Source organism: Cariama cristata, unplaced genomic scaffold, assembly GCF_000690535.1.
Source record: "Cariama cristata isolate BGI_N322 unplaced genomic scaffold, ASM69053v1 scaffold7657, whole genome shotgun sequence".
NCBI lineage: Eukaryota > Metazoa > Chordata > Aves > Cariamiformes > Cariamidae > Cariama > Cariama cristata.
In genome coordinates this window covers 147,846-169,675 of record NW_009628436.1, presented here as the reverse complement: position 1 = coordinate 169,675, position 21,830 = coordinate 147,846, and the positions used below count along the sequence as shown (strand labels likewise).

The 21,830-nt window shown below is 36.1% G+C and overlaps 1 protein-coding gene across 1 annotated transcript in view; it reads right to left on the bottom strand.

Moving 5' to 3' along the window:
- The window catches only part of LOC104165251 (vacuolar protein sorting-associated protein 13B-like), a 270,979-nt gene that overhangs the window by 139,221 nt on the left and 109,928 nt on the right, over positions 1 to 21,830 (bottom strand). The window contains exons 15-16 of the mRNA XM_009704826.1: positions 16,857 to 16,983; positions 15,018 to 15,161 (exon numbers count right to left, since the gene is read on the bottom strand). Coding sequence (XP_009703128.1) covers positions 15,018 to 15,161; positions 16,857 to 16,983 — 271 coding nt within the window. The remainder of the gene's footprint in view (positions 1 to 15,017; positions 15,162 to 16,856; positions 16,984 to 21,830) is intronic.

Here is a 21,830-nt window from a genome sequence, read left to right as displayed (position 1 = left end):
CTAAACCTGTCAAGCAGATCAAAGCAATATTCTTTGCAATAATAGACTATACTTTATGAAAAAGTCAGTACAATAGGTCTACTGTACATCAAAGATGAATTTATAAAAAAGTATAAAGCTAGGGCTTATAATAAGTAAAAACATGGCACTAGAGACCTGGCATGAAACTCTTTACAGAATATTAAAACACTTGGGGGAAAAAAAAAAAAAAAAGATTTACTCATAAATCATCACTTCTTTATTATTTTTGTCTAGGCTAATCTTTACAACATTGCTCTATAAACCACCAAAGATAGCCTATTTGGAAACCACACCTTTAAAGTTTCAACAAGGGGTTGCTGCTTTGAGGACTGTCTATATTTATGTAACCAAAGCATAAAACAGAGAACCACAATGTATTTTACTTTTGAGGCAAGAGACAATTATTTAATCCTTCTATTTACCAAGAACTTCCAGTGAAATCAAGCTTCCTAACTAAGATTAATGATGTTTATAGTTGCTTAACAATCCTCAGGATTTATCTAGTCAAATATTTGGAAGACAATGACGTTTTTTCACATCTTAAATGCTGCTTTTTTCCCCCCATATTTTCCCATTCTTCTCCTTCAATACACACGAAAAACATTTTTCCAATGAGATTCCAAGCCAGTATATATCCAGTGTAATTTCTCTTTATTCTTCCAGCTTTAAAATATAGTTAGCTATTTCAAATATGGTTTCCAGACAAAAGGGAAAAGAAGTAACATGGACTGCCACTCTGACATTTGGGCATTAACAGAAATCACTGATTTCAAAAGTCATAGATTGTAACTTTTAAACAAGAAATAAGATGCACTTTTCTAAACTAGAAAAGAATTACTTCTTGGAAAAGTTTATGAATGACTATAGTGGATTCTATATCACTGAATTACTGTATTATTTTTCGATAAACTATTTATTGAGCAGACAATCATTTAAAAAGCTAATTAAAAATCTCTTATCTAAAGATGAATTAATTCAATGAAATCTTATGGTCTGAGGTAATTCCAATCACAGTGATCTCCACTGTCACCTTAATCAAAGATTCTATAAATCTCTGAATTATCAAAATCCACTAATGATAGAAAAGCTAGCACACCTGTCAGCTTTGCTTCCACTGTTAGACAGCTTTCCAAAGGATATCCTCTTTATTCACCCAAACCAGTTTTAATGCCATTTCTTTCAGCCTTAACGCTAACTACTTGTCTCATTCGTGCTAATCATATGACTTACCTGTCTGAAATTGCACCCCTATCTATTTTCCAGTTAATACTTTTGATTTCATTTTGGCAATTTATCTGTTCTGTTTTCACTAAAGTTTGTTAAATGTCCTAATTTACTTGAGTTCATAAATCAGTAAAAATTCCAGTCATTAGTTCTACCTTAAATAGTGACTAAAATTGAACAAATCCAGTATCAATACCAATCCTTCAAAGCCCACCTGATCCCTCCAACAAAAGCCATACGCACTGATGGTTAGATAATCCCTTAATGAAGTCAGACTCATTGCAATTGATGAAACAGTGTCATCCAATGTAACCATGCTTGGAAAAAATTCAGAGCAAGTATAACAGCCTAAGTTACTGAATTAATTATTGGTTATTTATTGAACAGGTGCCTGCGATGACCTAATATCATTCTCACCTGCAATGCTAAACTGTTAAAGAAGAAAGTTGAGAACACCTCTTGACACTTGGAAGATTATAGCAGGCTAATCAGTAAGTTAAACAGAACTCTAACAATCCTTTTTATTCTGCTTATATAGTCATAACAAAATATTCCAGAAATTCAGCAATGCCAAAACTTCAACTCTTCTATTTCACCAATAGAGAAAATACAACTTACATTTTGATCTTATGTTCAAGGCACACATACAGAATTCTATTTTTAACTGTAATGTTCTGATAAAAACTAACAACCATCAGTATTATGTCTACTAGCCCTACTAAACAATTTTTCATGTCAGTAGAATCAGAGATTAATCCATCTAGTTGAATTCACATTGAGAAGAAAAAACATTTTCTGAGAAGTCATAGTCTTACTAACTGAATAATCGCAGTTTACTGGATTAAGGTATGTTTGTAGGTTTTGAGACCCATATACAGTTTGCTCCCAATTATAAACATATTTAAAGGAAAATTCAGATGTACTATAAAAGATATTATAATTCTAATTACTGAGAGAGACTGGCAGAAAGCCTACTTTTAGCTAAATACTTACAGAGAGTTATTTCCTGCACTATTACATGTTCTTTGTAATATTTCATTAATTATATCCCTTTTAAAATTCTTCAGATGTCTTTGCAAAAAGCACACAATAAATTCCAGAATCAAATCAAAATATGCTAAACTGCTGTCTAGCTTTGTCAGATAATCCAGTGGTAATAAAGAACTAGGAGAGTTCTTCCCTGTCAAGCCTAAAGAGCAAAATTATAAATTCAGCTTTCAAGACTACCTTGAAGAACTGATTGGAACAGACTCCTAGTAATAACAAAAGCAAATAAATATAAAGACATAGAAATCTTCTAATAATGGCCTCATTTGAGGGTCAATATTCATTTTTATACATTGTAAAAACAGAGATAAAATTGAAAAAGTATCCAAGAGATCCTCTGTAGCAGATATCAAGTAGTATTGGTGTTTTTAAAAACAGGAAAAATGGTATGGTCACTTATGTTGGGAAAGTTCTGCTGACTATAATAAAAAAATAATTTCAGGATGTGACCTCTGCTCTATTTCTGTATTTCAGAGAGTCTTTAGAAAACAGGGCCTACATTTTTTAGGTTTGTGAAGTTATTGGTAGGAATATAAAGCTCTTAGGCACAGAAAGACTCATAATTTTCTGTCTGCATGCTTTTTAAGGGGAGAAAATTAATTTCTTGCTCATACTTTGCACCAAAGAGGACCTGCATTAGAAATGTCATTAATACAGCAATATACATTACTAGAATATAATTGCCCTAATCGGAGTGGTAATACAGCTAATTTCTCTTCCCTTTTACTCCAAAGCACCAGTGCACTTTATCAAGAGTAAGATAAACCTCAGATAATCTATGCTAGTAGCTTTTAGTCATGTTTTCAAACACTGAGAGATTACAGAAATACTCTAAGTTACAGACATATACTGACTCTCACAAAAGACTGTTAGTACTTAGAACATGTACAAGGCATGTTCTATGTGTTACCTAGCACATATCACCAAAGATTAAAGCATAGCTAATTTATACCCAGAGGGAGATCCAAACAGAAACTGTTAAAAGTATTTTGTGCTGAAAACTTATCCATTGTAATACTGCTGATACGTACGCATTTGCTACAAGTCAAGAAGAATACGGGAAAAAGGCAACCATTGCATTCTTCCCCTTCTCTTTCTCTAAAGAACACCACTGCTCACAGCCAGACATGTAATGATATTCCCATAAACTGTTTATTCCTATAAATAATGAGATGCACATTTTTTTGTCTTGGACTGAATGCTAAGTGGATTATCGCCTTTCCATAGACCAGAACCTAAAGTTCTTATTTTATTTGAAACCCAGCCTTAGACCATCATGCTGCCACAGGAGGCTGGGGAAGGAAAAGCAAAAATAAAAATTTCCTATTTGTCTAAACCCTTAAAAAACCCGCCACAATTGCTTCCCTGACTCCAAAGGCCAAATGTTTATTAACTCATCAAAACAGGCAGCTGTAAACTCAGAGTATTTCCAGTCCTAATTACTTGATTGTTCAGAACCCCATCCATAAGTTTATCATAATCAAGTATGGATTGTTATTAAAATTTATAATCTGAAATTTTACACTTCAAATTCATATATGTACATACAGTCTCAGGATAAAGGCAGGGATTAAAAAAAAAAATCCATTTACTATAACCATGATATTACTAGTATCCTATTAGATTACTGCTAGATTTTTACTACCAGTACATTTAGACAAAACTTAATTACATAGTTTTAAGATTTTTCAATTTGACTTAGAAACAGAAATTACTTTGGTTTTGAATGCAATGTCCACTACTAAATGAACCCACACACTGTTGGAGAATCCCACATTTCTCTATAAAACATTAATTATGTTGGCTGAACAGCAGGGATGAGTGTTCATTTATGTAAAATTTATATAAGAAAATAGTTTTATTTTCAGTGTGTGAGACACATGTGTAATATCCATGGTACCTAATGCAAAACATCAAAAGAAAAAATGTTTTCCTTTCAGTGACTGGTGTCAAGCAGGTCACATCCCTTTATGGTACTAAACATCTGTTGGGCGTGAATTAATTTCAGTGGCATAGGTTTTCTTAATGAGCGATGTGCCAAAATTGTGATACAATGTGCATAGCCACCTGCTTTCCATCTGCTTAAATCCAGTCCCTTGAAAACTTTCCATCCCTTTCCTCAGCATATCCTCACTTACACATTATAAAAGACAAATGAAATATTAATTACATAACAGTGAGAATTCAACTTAGAATAATACAGACAGGAATATTCAGGAATGTCATGGTTTTGTCAGTGCAATTTTATTTTTTTTTAAATACGCTAAGCTTGCTTGCATAAAGGATACTTCATTTCTTTCTTTTAAAGATAAAGAACAAATAAGCTCTTCAAGTCCTGCAGTTGAAAAGTCATAAATGGCTGTTCAACTCCGCCATTAAAGGATTGCTTGCTTTCCAACAAAACAGGTTAAATACTTAAGAAAAGGCTCCCTAGGCATGAGTCCCAGTCAGGTGTAGCAGACAGAGGAGGTGCTGAGAAACCTGCTAGTTCTCTGAAGTTTGTTCACAAGTGAGGCCTCAGGGATCAATGAATAAATATATCAGCATTAGGCTCTCTTCTCACAAGTAATTATATTACTGACTAGGAATTACATTACTTGTGAGAAGTAATTACAAGTTAATTGTAATTGTGAGAAGTATTATTACAAGATAATTCATTAACTATTGATAATTTTTCACTGTTTATCCAGGCTAAAATAAACTAGATAAAGCATAGCATGCAAATCCATGTCTCTTAAGTTACAGTGAAAATGTTTCAAACTTAACTCAAAACTGCAAAGTTTGTAACTAACAAAAAAGAAAAAAAAGGCAAATTAAAAAAAACTCTGAAAATTCATCATGGAAACAGAATGGCTGTATCATTGCTAAGAAGTTTAATTTCAGAGGGGAGAGGAAAGGAGGAGGAACAGCCATATTGTCAGCTGACTGAGCTGAACTTCAAATGAAATTTTAAAACGTTGGGGCTGTTTAAGTTCTGACTTTTTGGGACAGTGACTTAAGAGCAAGACACGTGAAAAATCAGAACTATATCAGGCAACAAGCTCACGACAGATAAGTGTGTCTCCGATTTCAAACCTGCTCCCCATTTTGATGTGTTTTCTTATCAGACTTGGAATACGGTGTACAGACTACTTTGTAAGATTGTGGCTTTACGTAACTGAGAGAAAAGTTTGTTCTGCAGATAAAAGATTCCCACTATTGATGAGCAATGTGCTAGCTGGGAACAAGAGCTCAATTTACTGTGAGTGTCTAGTCAACAAATTTCCGTGGGATAAAGAAGAAGGTCCTCACCTAGATAAATTGATCAATTAGTCTAGATGAATCAACTATGAGTAAGAGTACAAGGTCAGTTTAATGTTTCGTGGTTACCAGTATATTCTTCTAGTGATCTATGCTGAGACCAATCACATTCAATATATTCATGAATGGAAAAAGGAATGAAGAGCAACATGAGAAAGTTTTGTAAGTATATTAACTTATTCAGGGTAATAAAGTCAAAGCCCAATTGTGAAGAACCGAATACCCTAGAACGCTGAATGACGGGGCAATAAAATAGCAGATTAAATACAATATAGGCAAATGTAAAGTGATGCAAGAAGGAAAAAAAAGAAAACTAAAAGGAATATAGAAGGATGGCCTCCAGTTCAACTACTATCACCTAAAAACAAGTTCTTAACCTTATTACACACAGTTCTATGAAATGGTCAGGTATCAGGAAAAGGAGAAGGATCCATAGCAGATATAAAAACCCAATTTTCTTATCGAGATTTACAGGAAACATAGATGGAACAAAAGGGAAAACATCACTGTGCCAACATATAAATCCATGTGTGCCTGTCTGTATCTTGAATAATGGGTGCAATTCTGGTCTGGACCATGCCCCACTTATTCCTCAAAAATGGAGACTGTAAAACTGAAAAAGAGCCAGAACAGGTTAACAAAAATAACTAATGGAATGGAACAGTTTGTAGGGAACAATCCTAGTTAAAAAACAAACAAACAAAAACCCAAAACCTCAAAAACTAGAATCCTTCAACTTGGAAGAAAAGAGACACTGAAAACAGGGTATGATCCAAGCATGTAAGTTAAAATGGCCCAGAGATGGTGACTAAGAAATATTTTTTGTTTCCTAAGATAAGAACTTGATGCAAGATAAGTTAAAAAAAAAAAAAAGGAGGTGGGGTGGGGTGGTGTAGGTGGTGGTGTTCCAACTGCATATAGTTAGTTGTGGATCTCCTTCCCACAGTTTACTGCAGATGTTAAAAGTTTAGATGAGTTTCAAAGGCAACTGGACAAATCCATGAGAAAAAAACACACAACTGAAGACTATTAAGTACATAGACACCACCATTTATCTCTGCAAGTGCCCAAGCTGCAAATACTACATTACAGCTGGGAAAATATTGGAGGAATGCATAATTAATGTATCTGTTCTTACACTGTTTCCAAGTCATATGCTATTGTAGGGCTAAATAAATGAGCCTTGGTTTAAGCCACTATGGTCATTATATCACGTGCCTCAAATATCAACTAAATTTATCTAGTCATGTCAATCATATTTACCTAGTAATGGGTCTGAAATCTTTATATTAACTCCTTCCAACATTCTGTGTAGTAAGTTCAAAAATATTGATGAATTTGTTGCAAGAAGTACTTGTGAAAATTTAGAGTACTTACAAAAACAAGACCACCAAGTTTCAAATTTATATGGTGCTTTCTAGACTTAACAAAACAAAAAACCACAGGATAATATGGTACAAAAGGAATAAGTATGGCATCCTTTCTAAAAGATGATCCAGGAAAAACCCAACAGATTTTGAACAAAAGCAAGTCTGCCAGTGCAACTATCAAACACCAAGAAGTATCTTCAGATCTGTTTCTTTACTATAGCCTTTTAAGTTAAGAAAAAAAAAACTGCAGAAGGTATCATGATATTCTGAAGAATTTTTCTTCCTGTGTGAGAAACAGGACAAGTCTTCAAACAATTTCAGAAAACACAAAACCACATTTATCCTTGTTTTTATAAAACAGAGCAACTCTGCACAGCAGAAAGACTGGAGAACTGCATATGAGTATCATGAGTGAATCAGGTCAAGATTACTGGAAGTTAAGACACTTATGTGTGCATTTCTGAAAAAAAGTAGACTATAGGAGACCAACAAGAAAGAGTGGAGTCAGGAGACTGGGAGAAGGAAAGAATGTTATATTAGCTTTATGACTTCAGGGTGGGTTTCTTTTCTGTGGGATACTGGGCAGAATACATACACAGATCAAAGAGCATCCCCATCTCTGGCTTTCTTAATGATGTCGTTTATCCCTGCCCCCTTAAAATATCTTTTCTGTTTTGTTAAAAAGTATAAATATTTAACTTGCTTGGAAACATTGGTTTCAAAACCAGTCATGTGCTATTTTTCATATATGGTTGTTTTTAAAGTAGACTTAATATGATGATTACTTGATATTAATGAATAACAAAACTAATTACTGTTGGTAACTCCACATGCCCCAGGCAGTCTTAATACATTGAAGTTCCTCTTTATCCAATAAAAGGAGATTTGCCTGCTTAGTGGTTTTTAGGCTTCAGAGAATGCAATTCACTAATTTTTGCCATTTTAACTAAGTGTGGTTTAGTTTTTGAAATCCAATGCAGATGAATAGAATTTACTGAACTCAAAATCACATAAATTAGAAATTGAGAGGGGGTTGTTATGATTAGTTAGGGATTATAACATTAGAACCAGTTCAGTCATAAAACCACACCAGGTACTCTTCTGATACGAAAAAAATCAGTGAAATGATCCCAGCTCCACATCTTTTTGTAATGTCCCTTGACAGTGTTCTACACCAAATAAAATTTTTCCTAACAACCAAACCTGAATAATGTTTCCTTCATTTTTAATTATATAACTCCTTGTATATCTCTCTAATTCTTTATACAACTCTAGATGATTCTACTTCAGCCTTGATATTTGCACTTCTCAAATATTTGTGCCTTCACAGCTCCAAAACATCCATCTTGCAGCCAAGGTATCTGCATTTGACTCTTGTGATCCACTCTCTGCCCCAAAAATTACAGCCAGAATCCCCAAATATTTTGTTGTCTTTCTTTGGAGTACTGGTAAGCTTCAAAGGGCCACTTGCTGGAAGAGCTGTCATCAGCCCACATAGCTGGGACCCTTGAGTGCTCACCTTGCTGGAGAAAGAATCATCAGGGAGGCCTACAGAAAGAGTGCTAGAGAGAAGCAGAAAAAGAGACAAGCTTCATATATTCACAGTTTTTACTTGGACATTTACTGCAAGCAGTAGAAACTATTGGCTCTGAAAAAAATGCAAAGCATTGCTAAGTATCAAAAAAGATGAACAAAGCAAAGCTGCTGACTGACGTGCTTTGCTTTTCCTCAGAATCCACAAAGCAGGTATCTATCAGATTACCTGATTACCTTCTATGATAAAATGGCTGGATCTGCGGACAAGGGTAGAGCAGGGAATGCCATTTACCTCAACTTTGGCAAGGCTTTTAACACTACTACAATATTCTTGTATATAATTTTGGTCATTACAGTCTGGATTGGTGAACTGCCAGATGGATATAAAACTAGTTGAATGATTGAGCTCAGAAGGTATTGATTAACGGGAAGCAGTGAACCTTAGGATGTTAAATGAGGAGAAACATGAAGTCCTGTACCTGGGAAGGAAGAACCTCAGCAATGATACAAGCTGAGTGCAGAGCAGTCCTGGTGGACGTGAGCCAGTGACGTGACTGGGCAACAAGGTGGTCAGCAGCATCTTGGACTGTATTGATAAGCATGGTCAGTAGACTGAGGGAAGTGATTATTGCCCTTTACTCAGCACTCGTGAGATCACACCTGGAATACTGTGTCCAGATTTGGTCCTCACAGTACAAGAAAAGTATCAACTGCGTTCAACAGAGGGCAGACAAGACAGTTGCAAAATCAAGACAGCAGTATCAGAAGATGACAAAAAGTTTAATCAGATGGCATCCATGGGCATGTGCACAACTACTTGATTGCAGTCCGTAGAGAATATGGTGCCAGACTCTTCTCAGAGGTGACAGGGAGAAGCAATGGACACAAGTGGGAACACAAGAAACTCCAGTTAGATAGTAGGATTTTAAAAGTTGGGTTTTTTAAAAATATTTGGGTGGTCAACTAGGCGGCCCAGAGAGATTGTTTAATTTCTGTCTTTGGAGGTATTAAAGACTTGATTGAAGCCCTAGAGCAAACTGACCTCATTAGGCCTGCTGTAAGCAGGGGCCTGGACTACAGGAACTTTGTATGTCCTTTCCAACCTAAATATTCCATGATTCTATCTTACCTTAAGCTTTGCATGCTAAAAAGCAAATCCACCATAACTATGCATATATGCATAACTGTGTTTGAACAGACACTAATAGGAAACAAATACAATGAGATGAATATACAATTCATCACTACCAACTTTTCCTTTAAGTAAGACCTCATACTGTAAAAATGGCTTCCTGAAAACAGGTTAAACACCACATCTTTAAATCTGGTTGAACAGCTTGCCTGCAGGAAAGATACACAATCTAGATTATTATCTTAATTAGTAATAACAGGAGTGCTTAAAGGAAAGCCAAGCAAATATACTCATTGCCTTAAGTTACTGTCATACAAAATTCCATTCATAATCTGAGTTCCAATCTAACTTGCCTTTTGTCTCCCAACCCTGGTGCACAAAAGTCCCTTCAGACCTTAAATTTCCCTAAACCTTTCCACTAAGTCTGAACGATTCTATGTATTCTATAAGCTGGATTGTTTTTCCTTTAAAAAGGTTAAGTGCCTACTAGCAATGCAGAATTTTCAATCAGCTGGACTGATTGGAAACAAGAATTTTTTGCAACTTTCAGTAGTCCATGGTCAGATCTGTAAAAATTCAAATGCATTTCTAGAAGTTCTTTCAGTATTTCATCTGCAGTGTCTTTAAAGTGGCACCAACGCATTAAAAAAAGTGAATTTACCATTCTTGTTCTCTTCCTATGTTTAGGCAACTCTTGAATCCTACAGCTGCTGTTACAGTTCATTTTTCAGTATTGAAGTGCACTTTTTGACAGATTCTCAACAAAATCTTTGACAAGAATGTATCTCCATCTTTTCATTATTCTAGCAGAAAAAAGGACAATTGATAAAATGAATTTTACTTATGGTCAGTTGTCTCCAGAAATTCAAGACATTCCTTTATCCCCTTTCCTATTCAGAGAATGCCTGTGTGTGCTGTTTTTACATACTTTTGTTTATTGTGTGGTTACTCATTCATTCATGACTCCCTGAAGGGAGGCATTGTATGTGCATAGGTCCTGAATATCCTTGAAAATAACTGAACAAGTACTTAATGCAAACAGTTCAGTGGTGTAAATTAATGTACAAGTACCAAAATAATATTGATTTTAAAATGTTCTGTTCCTTTCAACTTCAAAAAAACCCCAATCACTGCCATGCTATCTCAAGGCAGGTTTGGAAGACAGGTTTCATGCATTCCAGTTTGGAAATGCAAACTTTCTTGGTTTCTCCATTTAATTTTGTACTTTCCCATGGGGAATACAGTTTCTTATCTTTCTTCCCCTTCTTCTGTTAATCATGCTTCAGCATCTAATAGAAATATTGGTAAAAATCCTCAAATGCTATGAACCAGAAGCTCTAAATCTGCAAAGCAAATAGGCACTGTGGGGAAAAAACATCTTAAAGCTATTTTCTATGAATCATCTTGCTGAATAAGACTGTGTTGAATGTAAATGCAAGAGGAACACCACAGCAGGAGAAACAGAGTACAGGTTCTGTGTATCACTATGACCTGCGTAAGAGCCTAGGTAATTTGCAATACTTTAGGAAAGCCTTTGGAGGATGGATAACTTCAGTTCAATTTTTCTCTTAAAATATCAGACAGAACACATCCAAAGGTGTTTGACGAACTGGCTAGTGCCACTGCTGGTATTCTACTTATCATATGTGAAAGGACATGTCTGGGAGAGTCTTTGATATCTGGAAAACAGTAAATGTCATCCTCACCTTCAAAAAGAGCAAGAAGGAGGATCCAGGGAACTACCTGATAATCAGCCTCATTGTAGTCCCTGGGAAGGTGACAGAATACATTTCCACAGAAGCCAGCTCCAGGCACTTGAAGAACAAAAAGGTTTTTGGGAACAAACAGCACATATTTACCAAAAGGCAAATCACGTCTTAGCACAATCTAATTGCGTCCTATGATGAGATGATTGATTCTGTGGATAGCATACTGGATGCCGTTTGCTCTGATCTTAGCAAAGTTTAGACAGACTCTTCCAGAGCAGACTTGTATCCAAACTGTTAAGTGTGAACCGAATGAGTGGACTACAAAGTAGGTAAAAAACACAGTGGACCACGAAAAACAGAGAGTAATGGCCACTGTTCCAAGGTGTAGCTGAACTCTAGTTACAGAGTGATATTCCTCAAGGTTTGATCCTGTTTAATGTTTTTAATAAAGACCTTGGCAATGATACAAAATATACCCAAAGAAAGTTCACAGATGACACCAAACTGAGGGGAGTTGTTGATACACTGAGGGGTAGGGCTGCCATTCAGAGGGACATTGACAAAATGGAGGAATGGTTTGACAGAAACCTCGTGAAGAGCAAAGGTAAACACGAAGTCTTGCACCTGAGACAGAAAAATCCCACACCAAACACAGGCTGAAGGGCAACTGCTACAGAGTAGCTTTGCAGAAAAGAACCAAAGGGTCCTGGTGGACAAGAAACTGAACACGTGATAGCAGCATGCCCCTTTAGTGCTGGAAGGTTAAGCACTTATGGGCAGCATTAACAACAGCATAGCCAGTAGATCAGAGGTGAGATTATTTCCCTTCATTAGATACTTGTGAGTCTACATCTAGAGTACTGTCTCTAGCTTTGAGCTCAAGAGTAGAAGAAAGACATTGACAAAGCTGAGTGGGCAGAGGATCATCAAGAGGGTTAACAGGTTAAAGCACAGGATTTATGAGGAGAGGGTGATGGAAAAAGAGAAGGCAAAGGATGATGGTGGGGTATCAAATTGCTGTTTCCAGTTACCTAAAGCAGGGTTATGAAGAAGATGAAGTCAGACCGTTCTTGGAGCTGTACAGTGAAATGTTGAGAGGCAATGGCTAAAAGTTGTACAAAGCAAAATTCTGAATGGACATAAAGACAAAAATTTGCCAGAGTGAGGGTAGTTCAGTGCAGGACAATTACCCAGAGGGGCAGTGCAACCTCCTTTCTTGGAGATAAGAAAGATTTGACTGAACAATGTGCTGAAAAGCCTGATCTAGCTTTGACATTAATGTTCTTTTGAGCAAAATCCTGTTTTGATTCTTGCAATAAAATAATTAGCATGTGTGAAGTATGGATAGTCATGTGCAGGCTCCAGACTTCATTCACTGAGATGAAAACAGCAGCATACAATCAGTGTATTATGTTTCTCTCTGTTGACTGAAGGAGAAACATGAGGGTAAGAGTACATGTGCATATATTAGAAGGTGGGGTAGCTTCATATATGCACATAAGACTACAGAACACTGAAGAAAAAATTGGACAAAAATTAACCATTAGATTTTACATTTTCAGTACAGTAAATCAAGATATAGTTCTACAACTTATGAAAGAGAAGGCAAACACTACCTCGAACCAGAAATATTCCCATTACTCACTACAGGAGATCTCAATAATGTAAGGGAAATATCAAGGAACAATAAATAGGTATCTTGGGATGTACTCAACAAAAAGTTTTCTGCAATAATGTAGTAAATTGCTTCTAAGTTTGTACAGTCCACATCAGTCATGCAGCACTTCTGCATAGTGCCAACTCAAAATTAAAATTCTTGGCACCAATTCTAATCTTCTGATTCTATCCATTCCACTGACAATGGGAAAACAGTGCTCTACAAATTATTTATTGAAGATATTCCCATATATACTTATTTATAATGTTCATCTCCAAAAGAGGCCCTGTGTCTGTAAAGTATCCAAGGAAAAGAAAGATATACTGCATTTCTTTTCTACGTCTTTCATGTTTCAACATGGTAATGAAACAATGCCCTTTATTTTGCTCTATCCCTGGGAAGGGATAAAGGAATAGGGGGTGATGTGATGCCTAGATTAGCAGATACACACAACTTCTGGGGTTTTGACAGGGGGAGTAGAGATGAATATAAGTAGTCTGGCTGCTCTAGAGCATTCCTCGCTTCCACCCAGGCTCACATGCATGCTGAACCTGTGAGATTCAGGAAAGGAAGGAGAAAAGTTTCTTCAGGTCTCCTATTAGGCAGACTCTTGGAAAGGAATAGTTGTTTGTGTCTTGCTCTTTAACTCTCTCCCTAACTCTTGTTCTTATTTGTGAAGATTTCTCAATGGCTCCAATAGCCATTCCAGGGGAATTAATGCCTTGTCACATATTAACTTCTACTATCTTAAAGATACTGTCAGTCTGACTGGATTCCAGGTTTTGAAGATAAGAAATACATATTTTTTTTCTTAGGGGAAAGTTTTCACTTTCTTTTCTCCTATCCTTTTTTGTATCAGCCCAGAAGTTTAATAATTTAAACTTACATGTCTGTTACAGTTAGTGACTGGCCTTCAATGCAAACTGAGGTATCAACTTCCAGAATGAAAGAACGACAAATTCAAGAGACGGTTCTAAGATTCCAGAAAAAAGGAGAGATTAATTGTTCAGAAGATAAGGGACCCTTCATGATGTACCCATCATCATTCTTACTGATGAAGTATGAGAATATTCAGAGGTGGATTGAATCTTAGGGACTTGAGTGAAGACAGACAATGTGAGTAGTGGTTACCAGGCACAGAGAAAATTTTATCATTTGCTGGCTTTACTGAAGCACAGCGTAGTACGTGAACTCCTAAGAAGATGCCAAAGCTTCATTAAAAGTTAAAGTTAAATGCCAAACAACCTCAAAAACCTACTTCAAAACTGATTTCCTTCATCGTTTACATAAGATAATTCTCATCAGAGAATCATAGAATCATTATGGTTGGAAGAGACCTCAAAGATCATGAAGTCCAACCATATACCCAACACCACCATGCCCGCTAAATCCACTAAACCATGTCTTGAAGCGCCACATCTAAACATTTTTTGAACACCTCCAGGGATGGTGACTTCACCACCTCCCTGGGGAGCCCGTTCCAATGCTTAATGACTCTAACAGTGAAGAAGTTCTTCCTAATGTCCAGCCTGAACCTCCCTGGCGCAACTTGAGACCGTTTCCTCTTGTCCTATTGCTAGTTACTGGGGAGAAGAGACTAACCCCCACCTCACTACAACCTCCTTTCAGGTCGTTGTAGAGGGCGATAAGGTCTCCCCTCAGCCTCCATTTCTCCAGACTAAACAACTCCAGCTCCCTCAGCTGCTCCTCATAAGACTTTTTCTCCAGGCCCTTCACCAGCTTTGTCGCTCTTCTCTCGACATGCTCCAGCAGCTCAATGTCCTTCTTGTAGTGAGACGTTGCAGAACCACCCTCATCTAATTTACTGAATAATATCCTTGTTAAAATAACACTCATCCTATTTTTAGAACAACATTAGAATGCATTTTAAAGCTAATAAAACATGTATTTAATTTACCAATACAATTTTGTCTAAATGACACAAACACCTGATCAGAGCTACGGTAATTTAAAAAAAAACAACAAACAAACCACCAGCTGCAAACCAGCGAAAAACCTACCTCAGTCGTGCTACTGGAAGGTTCCAGTCCAACCACATTGGCTTGTACCAGCTGCTGAAGAAGTTGTACTTGAGCCACATTGAGGAAGAAATCCAAGTTTGTTGTCACGTTCACCTCCAAAGAATGACCACACACCAAAATTTCCTGTGGAGAAGTTAAGGGAAAATACTAAATAACAGCTACTGGGGAAATAATTTTCATCTTCTATATAACTGTATTGTGATTCTCTGCTGCAGTCAATGACGCAACATTGTATATAGTATTAATTCAGTCTTTTTAAGAGAAAGTGGTGTCTCAGGCTTCTAAACAAGGATATAACTTATTCTTTGCTTTGCTTTCAACAGCATAACTATTGACACAAATTTTGCAAGAAAAGCATCTCATGTGTGAGTCTTATTTCTGTCTCTTGGTAGTATCAAACAGTGGACTGTCAGATTCTGGTTTTTATTTCCTTGGCAATGACTCCAATTCTCCTTTCCTTCCAAGAAAAGGATGTACTTTTTTTTTTAAAAAACATAAACTCTATTTGATTTACAGTGAAATCATGCATTGGAACTCACTGATAACCAACCTAATTGATTTCTCTTTGCCTGTAAACCATTGTTCATACTTTGGTAAAGTCAGCTGGATGGCCACTGTTTTACTGGTATTATCTAGCACAAAAAAAGCTCTTCACCACTGTTGGAATTGATAAATAGATGAAAAACAGAACCAATGCAGAAGGGTTGCTTAATAAGTAGAAGTACTGTCCCTTCTCATGAGAAGGTTGCAGAATGTTCAAGACCTTCATCGTCTAAACTAGACCCCTCCTCCTCCATCAGGGAACATCATCCAGGGAATAGATAACAATAAGAATGCACATACAGAAAACACTGAAATTCTTGAACATAAGCATTAGTAAAACTCAGAGTTTGTGGGTTTTTTTTAAATTCAATAACTTCTATGCATCCTAGCCACCCCCTACGCTTCCTGTTTCTTTGTTACATTAAATAATTTTCCATTTGCCCTTGTGATGATCCTTTGCACAAAATGTGAAGCTGTCAATTTTTTCTTTCTATACTCATTAGCTATTATTTTGCAACAACGTACACCTGCTGCACATTGCAATACACACCTAATACCCTCTGTGCTCCTGTACCAGTTTTGCTCTTCCCAGGAGGTAGCTCTTATGAGAAATACTCCTTGTGAGCTGACAAAAACTTTCTGATACTTCCCCTATATAAAATGTTTTAAATTCTTGAGCTACAAACTAATGCCAAAAAGTGAGCCAGTAACTTGTGTGTAAAAGACTTATCATTAACAAGCTGACCCACAGACTGGTAAAAGTGATTGTTAAATCTGGAGTACCTTGAAGTACCCACAGTAATCATCAGGGAGTGGATGCTTTGTAGCAATCTGTGGGCTTGAAAATCTGGCTAAATGAACTCAGCTCAACTTTCTTCTTACAGATAGTGTATAGATTGCATTTTCAGGTTTCTTTATGAGAAGCTTGTGAACACAATGGTTTGTAACGTTGTACTATAGCACCTCTTCTCAACACATTTCCATCACAAATCTTTGAAAAATCTTGCTGAAAATCATTAAAGGATTCCCATTTTCTGAATTGCAAACAGGCATATCTACCTCCGGACAGACTGCGTTTAATATCGAATGCTATACACAAATTGTTTCTCCAGCAAGAATGAACATTTCAGCTAGTGACTAAAACTATTTTTTTTTTCAGTTGGCAATCTCTGTATTTGAAAACAAACCTGGACACTTCAAATGGTAGAACAGTAAAATATTAAGATTATCCACATAATAAAAGTTATGCTATTTCTGTTCACATTTTGTACTAACCTCTGGGTGTAAATTCTCTGCAGTATCAATTTTTGTAAAAATAATTGCAGGAGCTGCAGTTATTCGAACTGTGAAATCTGTTAAAATTGGAGTTAAAATTGCTCTCCTTTCCTGATGCCGCCTTATGCTGGGGGAAAAAAAAAAAAAAGAAAAAAGAAAAAAGAAAATCACTTTATAAATTTTTGAGGGGCAAAAATTTCTCATATTCTTCTTTACATCTAGCATTTACTGCTTCAATACCAGTTTGGCATATGATTGTTACCTCAATAAGCATTATATATCGTCATTATAAATCATGCTAATTCCAATCCTAAAGGCAGATTTCTATCTTCATTTCAAAGTATGTCTAAATATTTGGCTCTTGAACCCATCTCCAGATAGACAAGTTTGACATTTGACATTGCTGCTTCTCCTGTACAACAAACAATACAAAATCATTTCAACAAAGATACAAACTTTGTTATCAGTATTTTTCAAACTTGCCTGTGGATGCCCTTCATTTTATGAATAGCTGTCCTGAAGCCTGCATAATATTTGGATTCATGTGTTAAAACTCTGTGTTGAAAAAATTCTGCACACAGCAACATAACTGACACAAAAATCAAAGACATGAAAAATCAAACTAGTAAATCCCATGAAAGTCTAGGGCTCACACATTAAATTTATAATCACTATTGCTTAAGATGTTTAAAATGCCTTGAAAATGGAGGGATGTCAGTCTTCCTCCACTGCTTCTGTCACTGGTTGTTGGTACATTTTGATCTAAATATCAGCGTTTGCTTGCCAAGAGTATTTGTGCCACTAAACTTGATAATTACATTTGTTTTCCAGCTGGGTGGTTCGTTGTTTTGGTTTTTTGTTGTTGTTGTTCTTTTTTCTTTTTGTTGTTTTGTGTGTGTTTTTTTCTTTTTTTCTTTTTTTTTTTTTTTTTGTTTTCCTTTAACCAAATACTAAGCCTAGAGGCACAACTCTGTTATAGATGGATCACTAATAGCTTATGACAACACATTCCAAATAGCCAGAATCTTCTGGGTCAGGTCAAATAAACGATTGCCACAAAATGCCATCTGAGAGCCTCTGATCAGGGGAGGGGGAAAAAAAAAAAAGAAGTAATGAGATCAAGATGGTGTTCAGCCCCTAAAAGAGGATACAGTTCAAATTCCTGGGAGAACTCTTCCATAGAGATAGTTTTTTGATAATTCTTTTTCCTTATCGTCATTTACAGAACTGCTAAATATCTGCATTTCACCAAGGAGAACTTTAAAAATCATCAAAAAGTTATTGGTCCAAGGTAAGTTTTCCTATGCTTACAAAATAGAAAATCACCAACTGTGAAACAATGCAAGTTGAAAGTATACACTAAATCATGCAAATATCTATCACGATGTAAAAGAAAAAACTGAACTACACTGCCATGCAGAAGAAGAAAACAGATCTATGCAGAACTCTTTAGATATATCTGCGTATCAGTTAGGTATCCCTCTATTACATTTAATCTGGCCATCTCCAGTAACGGAGATGCAGCAGTTCAGACATCAGCGTAAATCACACAAGTGAGCCAGACACACAACCTAGGCAATTACAGAATTAGTCCTTACCACCAGCTACAGTTATCTAGGTTAATGTCATTAAACAACATGGTTATATGCCCGTCTATGCAGAAATCTCTGGACTGCATGTGGAATGGGTAACTCTTGATTAAGAACAGGTGTCAATATACATAGTCTAGTAAAGGTAATGTCTCTGAAACAGATTCTGTTAAGAAGTAAACAATATCAAATCCTGATGGTTTGTAGGCCAAGAGTTAGGTCAAAAAGAAATTAAATAGATATCATAACATGACTGTAATTCAGTCAACTTCAAAACAACCAAAATCCATAGATGACAATTTACTGCTTAGACTATTTTGATTTTGATGCTTCAAATTCTACTAACAATTTGCTTAAGTGTTCTCAAAACATGTAGAAAGCACGGTGATCTATAAGGGAATATAAACTGTCAGATGTGGGTAGGCCTCAAAGCTTTTAAATTTATTTAGGGCAACAGCATACAGACGTTAACAGCAGAAGCTACAGAGCACTGAGCTAGTATTTACTGAGCACAAGTCTAATAAACTCTTGCTTCAAATGACCTTCACAAACTGCTGAGCAGGCTGCACGCTACTGTAACCGGTATGCTTCAGAGCAAGCCAATTAGTGAGTGTGAGAAAACTACCATCTTAAGTTAAAAGCTTTAACATTTTGATCAGCTGTAGTTCTGCTGATCTCTAATGATGGTTTTTAAAGTAAGATCAGTCTAATTAGATCCCCAAATTAAAAAGCAGACTTCTTAGTAGTTAGCATACATCTTCAACTGAGAAAATGGTCTTAGATTTTGCCAGTTCTACAAATGCTTCTCTCCCTACCATCGTCTTCATTTTAAATTTAAACCAGGTGGCTTTCTACCCAATTCCTATTTCCCCTTCTCAACAGGATGAGAAAGAAATGCCTTTGTTTTTAAGAAAAATGAAAGAACTGAGTAGTACAACAAATCTATGAAAGAACATACAGCTATACATTAGACAACTTCCACTCAAAGGAGCATAAAAATGCTAATATGATTTCAATATATGAAACAGAGCTGTAAAAGCAACTTCTTTGTTGAACCCCAAACCCACGACTGGCTCTCTTCAATCATTGTTCAAATTATTTTTCAGCTCATACCCATTTCTTAATTTTCAAATGTTTTTCTAGTAGATATCCAGTGCACCACATCTTAAAGGACTTTTTTTGGTAATATAGATTTATTGTTGCATTTTTATCTTTTTTTTAAATCATCCTTACATCGTATCCCTGTCCTGTTCTACTTACTACTTTCCACATTTCTAGTTGGTGAATTTGAAGCTCAGCCAAATCAAGTATTAGCACAATAATTGTAGAGTACAAACAGAAGGCAAACAGAGCACAGTAAATAATGGAGAGGATATGAGAAAGAGCACAAAAGGAACAAAGAAACAAATTCCACTTTGAATTATTAAGTCTTCCACATTGCACCTAAGTGCACCATTAACTTAACACAGGTGTACGCCACATGAGCTTATGAAAAAACTTGATTGTGAAGAGCGTAATGATGGCTCTATGTCTGCAGCACATTCATTCCATGGTTCATTTATGCATCTGTTACATATTTGTCTTGGGGAAAAAAAGGAAAAGCTAGTACTTTTAGAGATGTTAAAGCAGTTGATCATCTACACTTAAAAGTACAGCACATTTGAAAGACCATATGCTAATGCAAAACAACAAGGCAGCAAAGCAGTTGTGGTAAGGCCTGGAGGTGCCTTTTACTCAGCGCTGAATTTGGGCTGTATCTGCACCACAACATGAACTCTGGTTATGGACCACAGATCCACATTGTAAAAGCACAGGACAAAAATGGTCTCTGTCCTCAAAGGTTTACAATTTAAGTATATGAAAAAACATACTCGCAGACAGGGAAGAAAAAGGGAACAACTAACAGTACCATAGGTAATGATATCCGTCCAGTGGCGACCTGAAAGTTTTCTTACGAGTTTTTATATTATGGTATAATAGAAATGAATTTTTTTTGGAAGGATTTGGAAGAAGACATTATTGCAATAACTTTGTGAATGTTCACAGGAAATGCCTTTATAAAATACAGGTTATCCTAGGAGAGAGCAAGAAAGTGCTGCTTTGAAAATTAAATGCAGCAGCCCTGGTAACTGGTATGATGAGGCCTGATGAGCAGTGAGCGTAGATGTGTCAAAGTAAATGAAAGAAGACACATAAGGGGAAATGGATAGGCATAGGAGTCTGGAAGTACCTTGAAAGCAAAGACATCTATGACTAATGTGACAAAAAATGTTGTGGGAAGAAGAGAGAAAAAATGTGAAGAACAGAATTTTGTAATCAAAGCAACAACATTTGATTACATCAAATCAAATCATCAGTATTTGATTACATCCACTCAGAAGCACGTTGAATTTATACAAGGAGGAAGGATTGCCAAAGACACGATGTTGCACTAATTAAGGAGTGAGCTATGAAAATGCACAAGAAGGACTGTAACTTGCCCTTCTTATGTGGAAAAAACTAACTGAAACAGAAAATACTGGCCAGTAAGAGCTAAACATAACCTAGATATGAAACTTGGAAATGTTTGCCTTATTCTTAATTTTTTCTTAATACCTTACTGAATCTAGAGTTTGAGCTCTTATTTACTTAAAAAATACATAGGTCAGGGAGAAACTCATACACGTTCAATACATGAATGACAATCAAGAGCTCATTTATGCCATGTAAGTTTACTATCTACAGAGAGATGAATCCTCCCAAAGAATTTTGCAACTTGAAAAAGCAAAAAACCAAATATTAGCATGGAATAGACCACATAATCAAATAGTGTTCTCTAGTAGCGTGAGGCATGCAAACCCAAAGATGTTATGTTGGTTAGCAGGCTAACTGAGGACTTACAAAAGATTTTTCTCTTGCAGGTTACCCATGTAGTTGTATAAATCAGTTAATCCCTGATCTACAAATGTAGTAGGATATCTAACTACTAATGACATCATCAGACCTCCAACTCCCAGTAGGCACAACAGTTCACATCCTTTCAGCTCTCTGAAGCATTGCAAAGAAACATTGGGAGACAGTGAAACAGCATAGCAACATTTTGAGGACTACTTAATGACTAAAATTAGACAGTGAACAAACGTACACCATCTGGCTGTACAGAATAACTATTGTTATATAATTATGCCTCAGTAAAGCTAATTTTCATCTTATTAAGAACGCCGTGCAACATTTCTTTGCTGTGGATTAATAAAGTAACACACTCCATCTTACTAAGGCTTTGAACAGTATGAATACAAGCACAACTTCAGGTACAATAAACACAGCAACTAAAACACAGGACTGAATAAAAATGTATTGCATTTTATTCCAAAAGATTCACAGGGAATGCCTCTACTTCCCTACA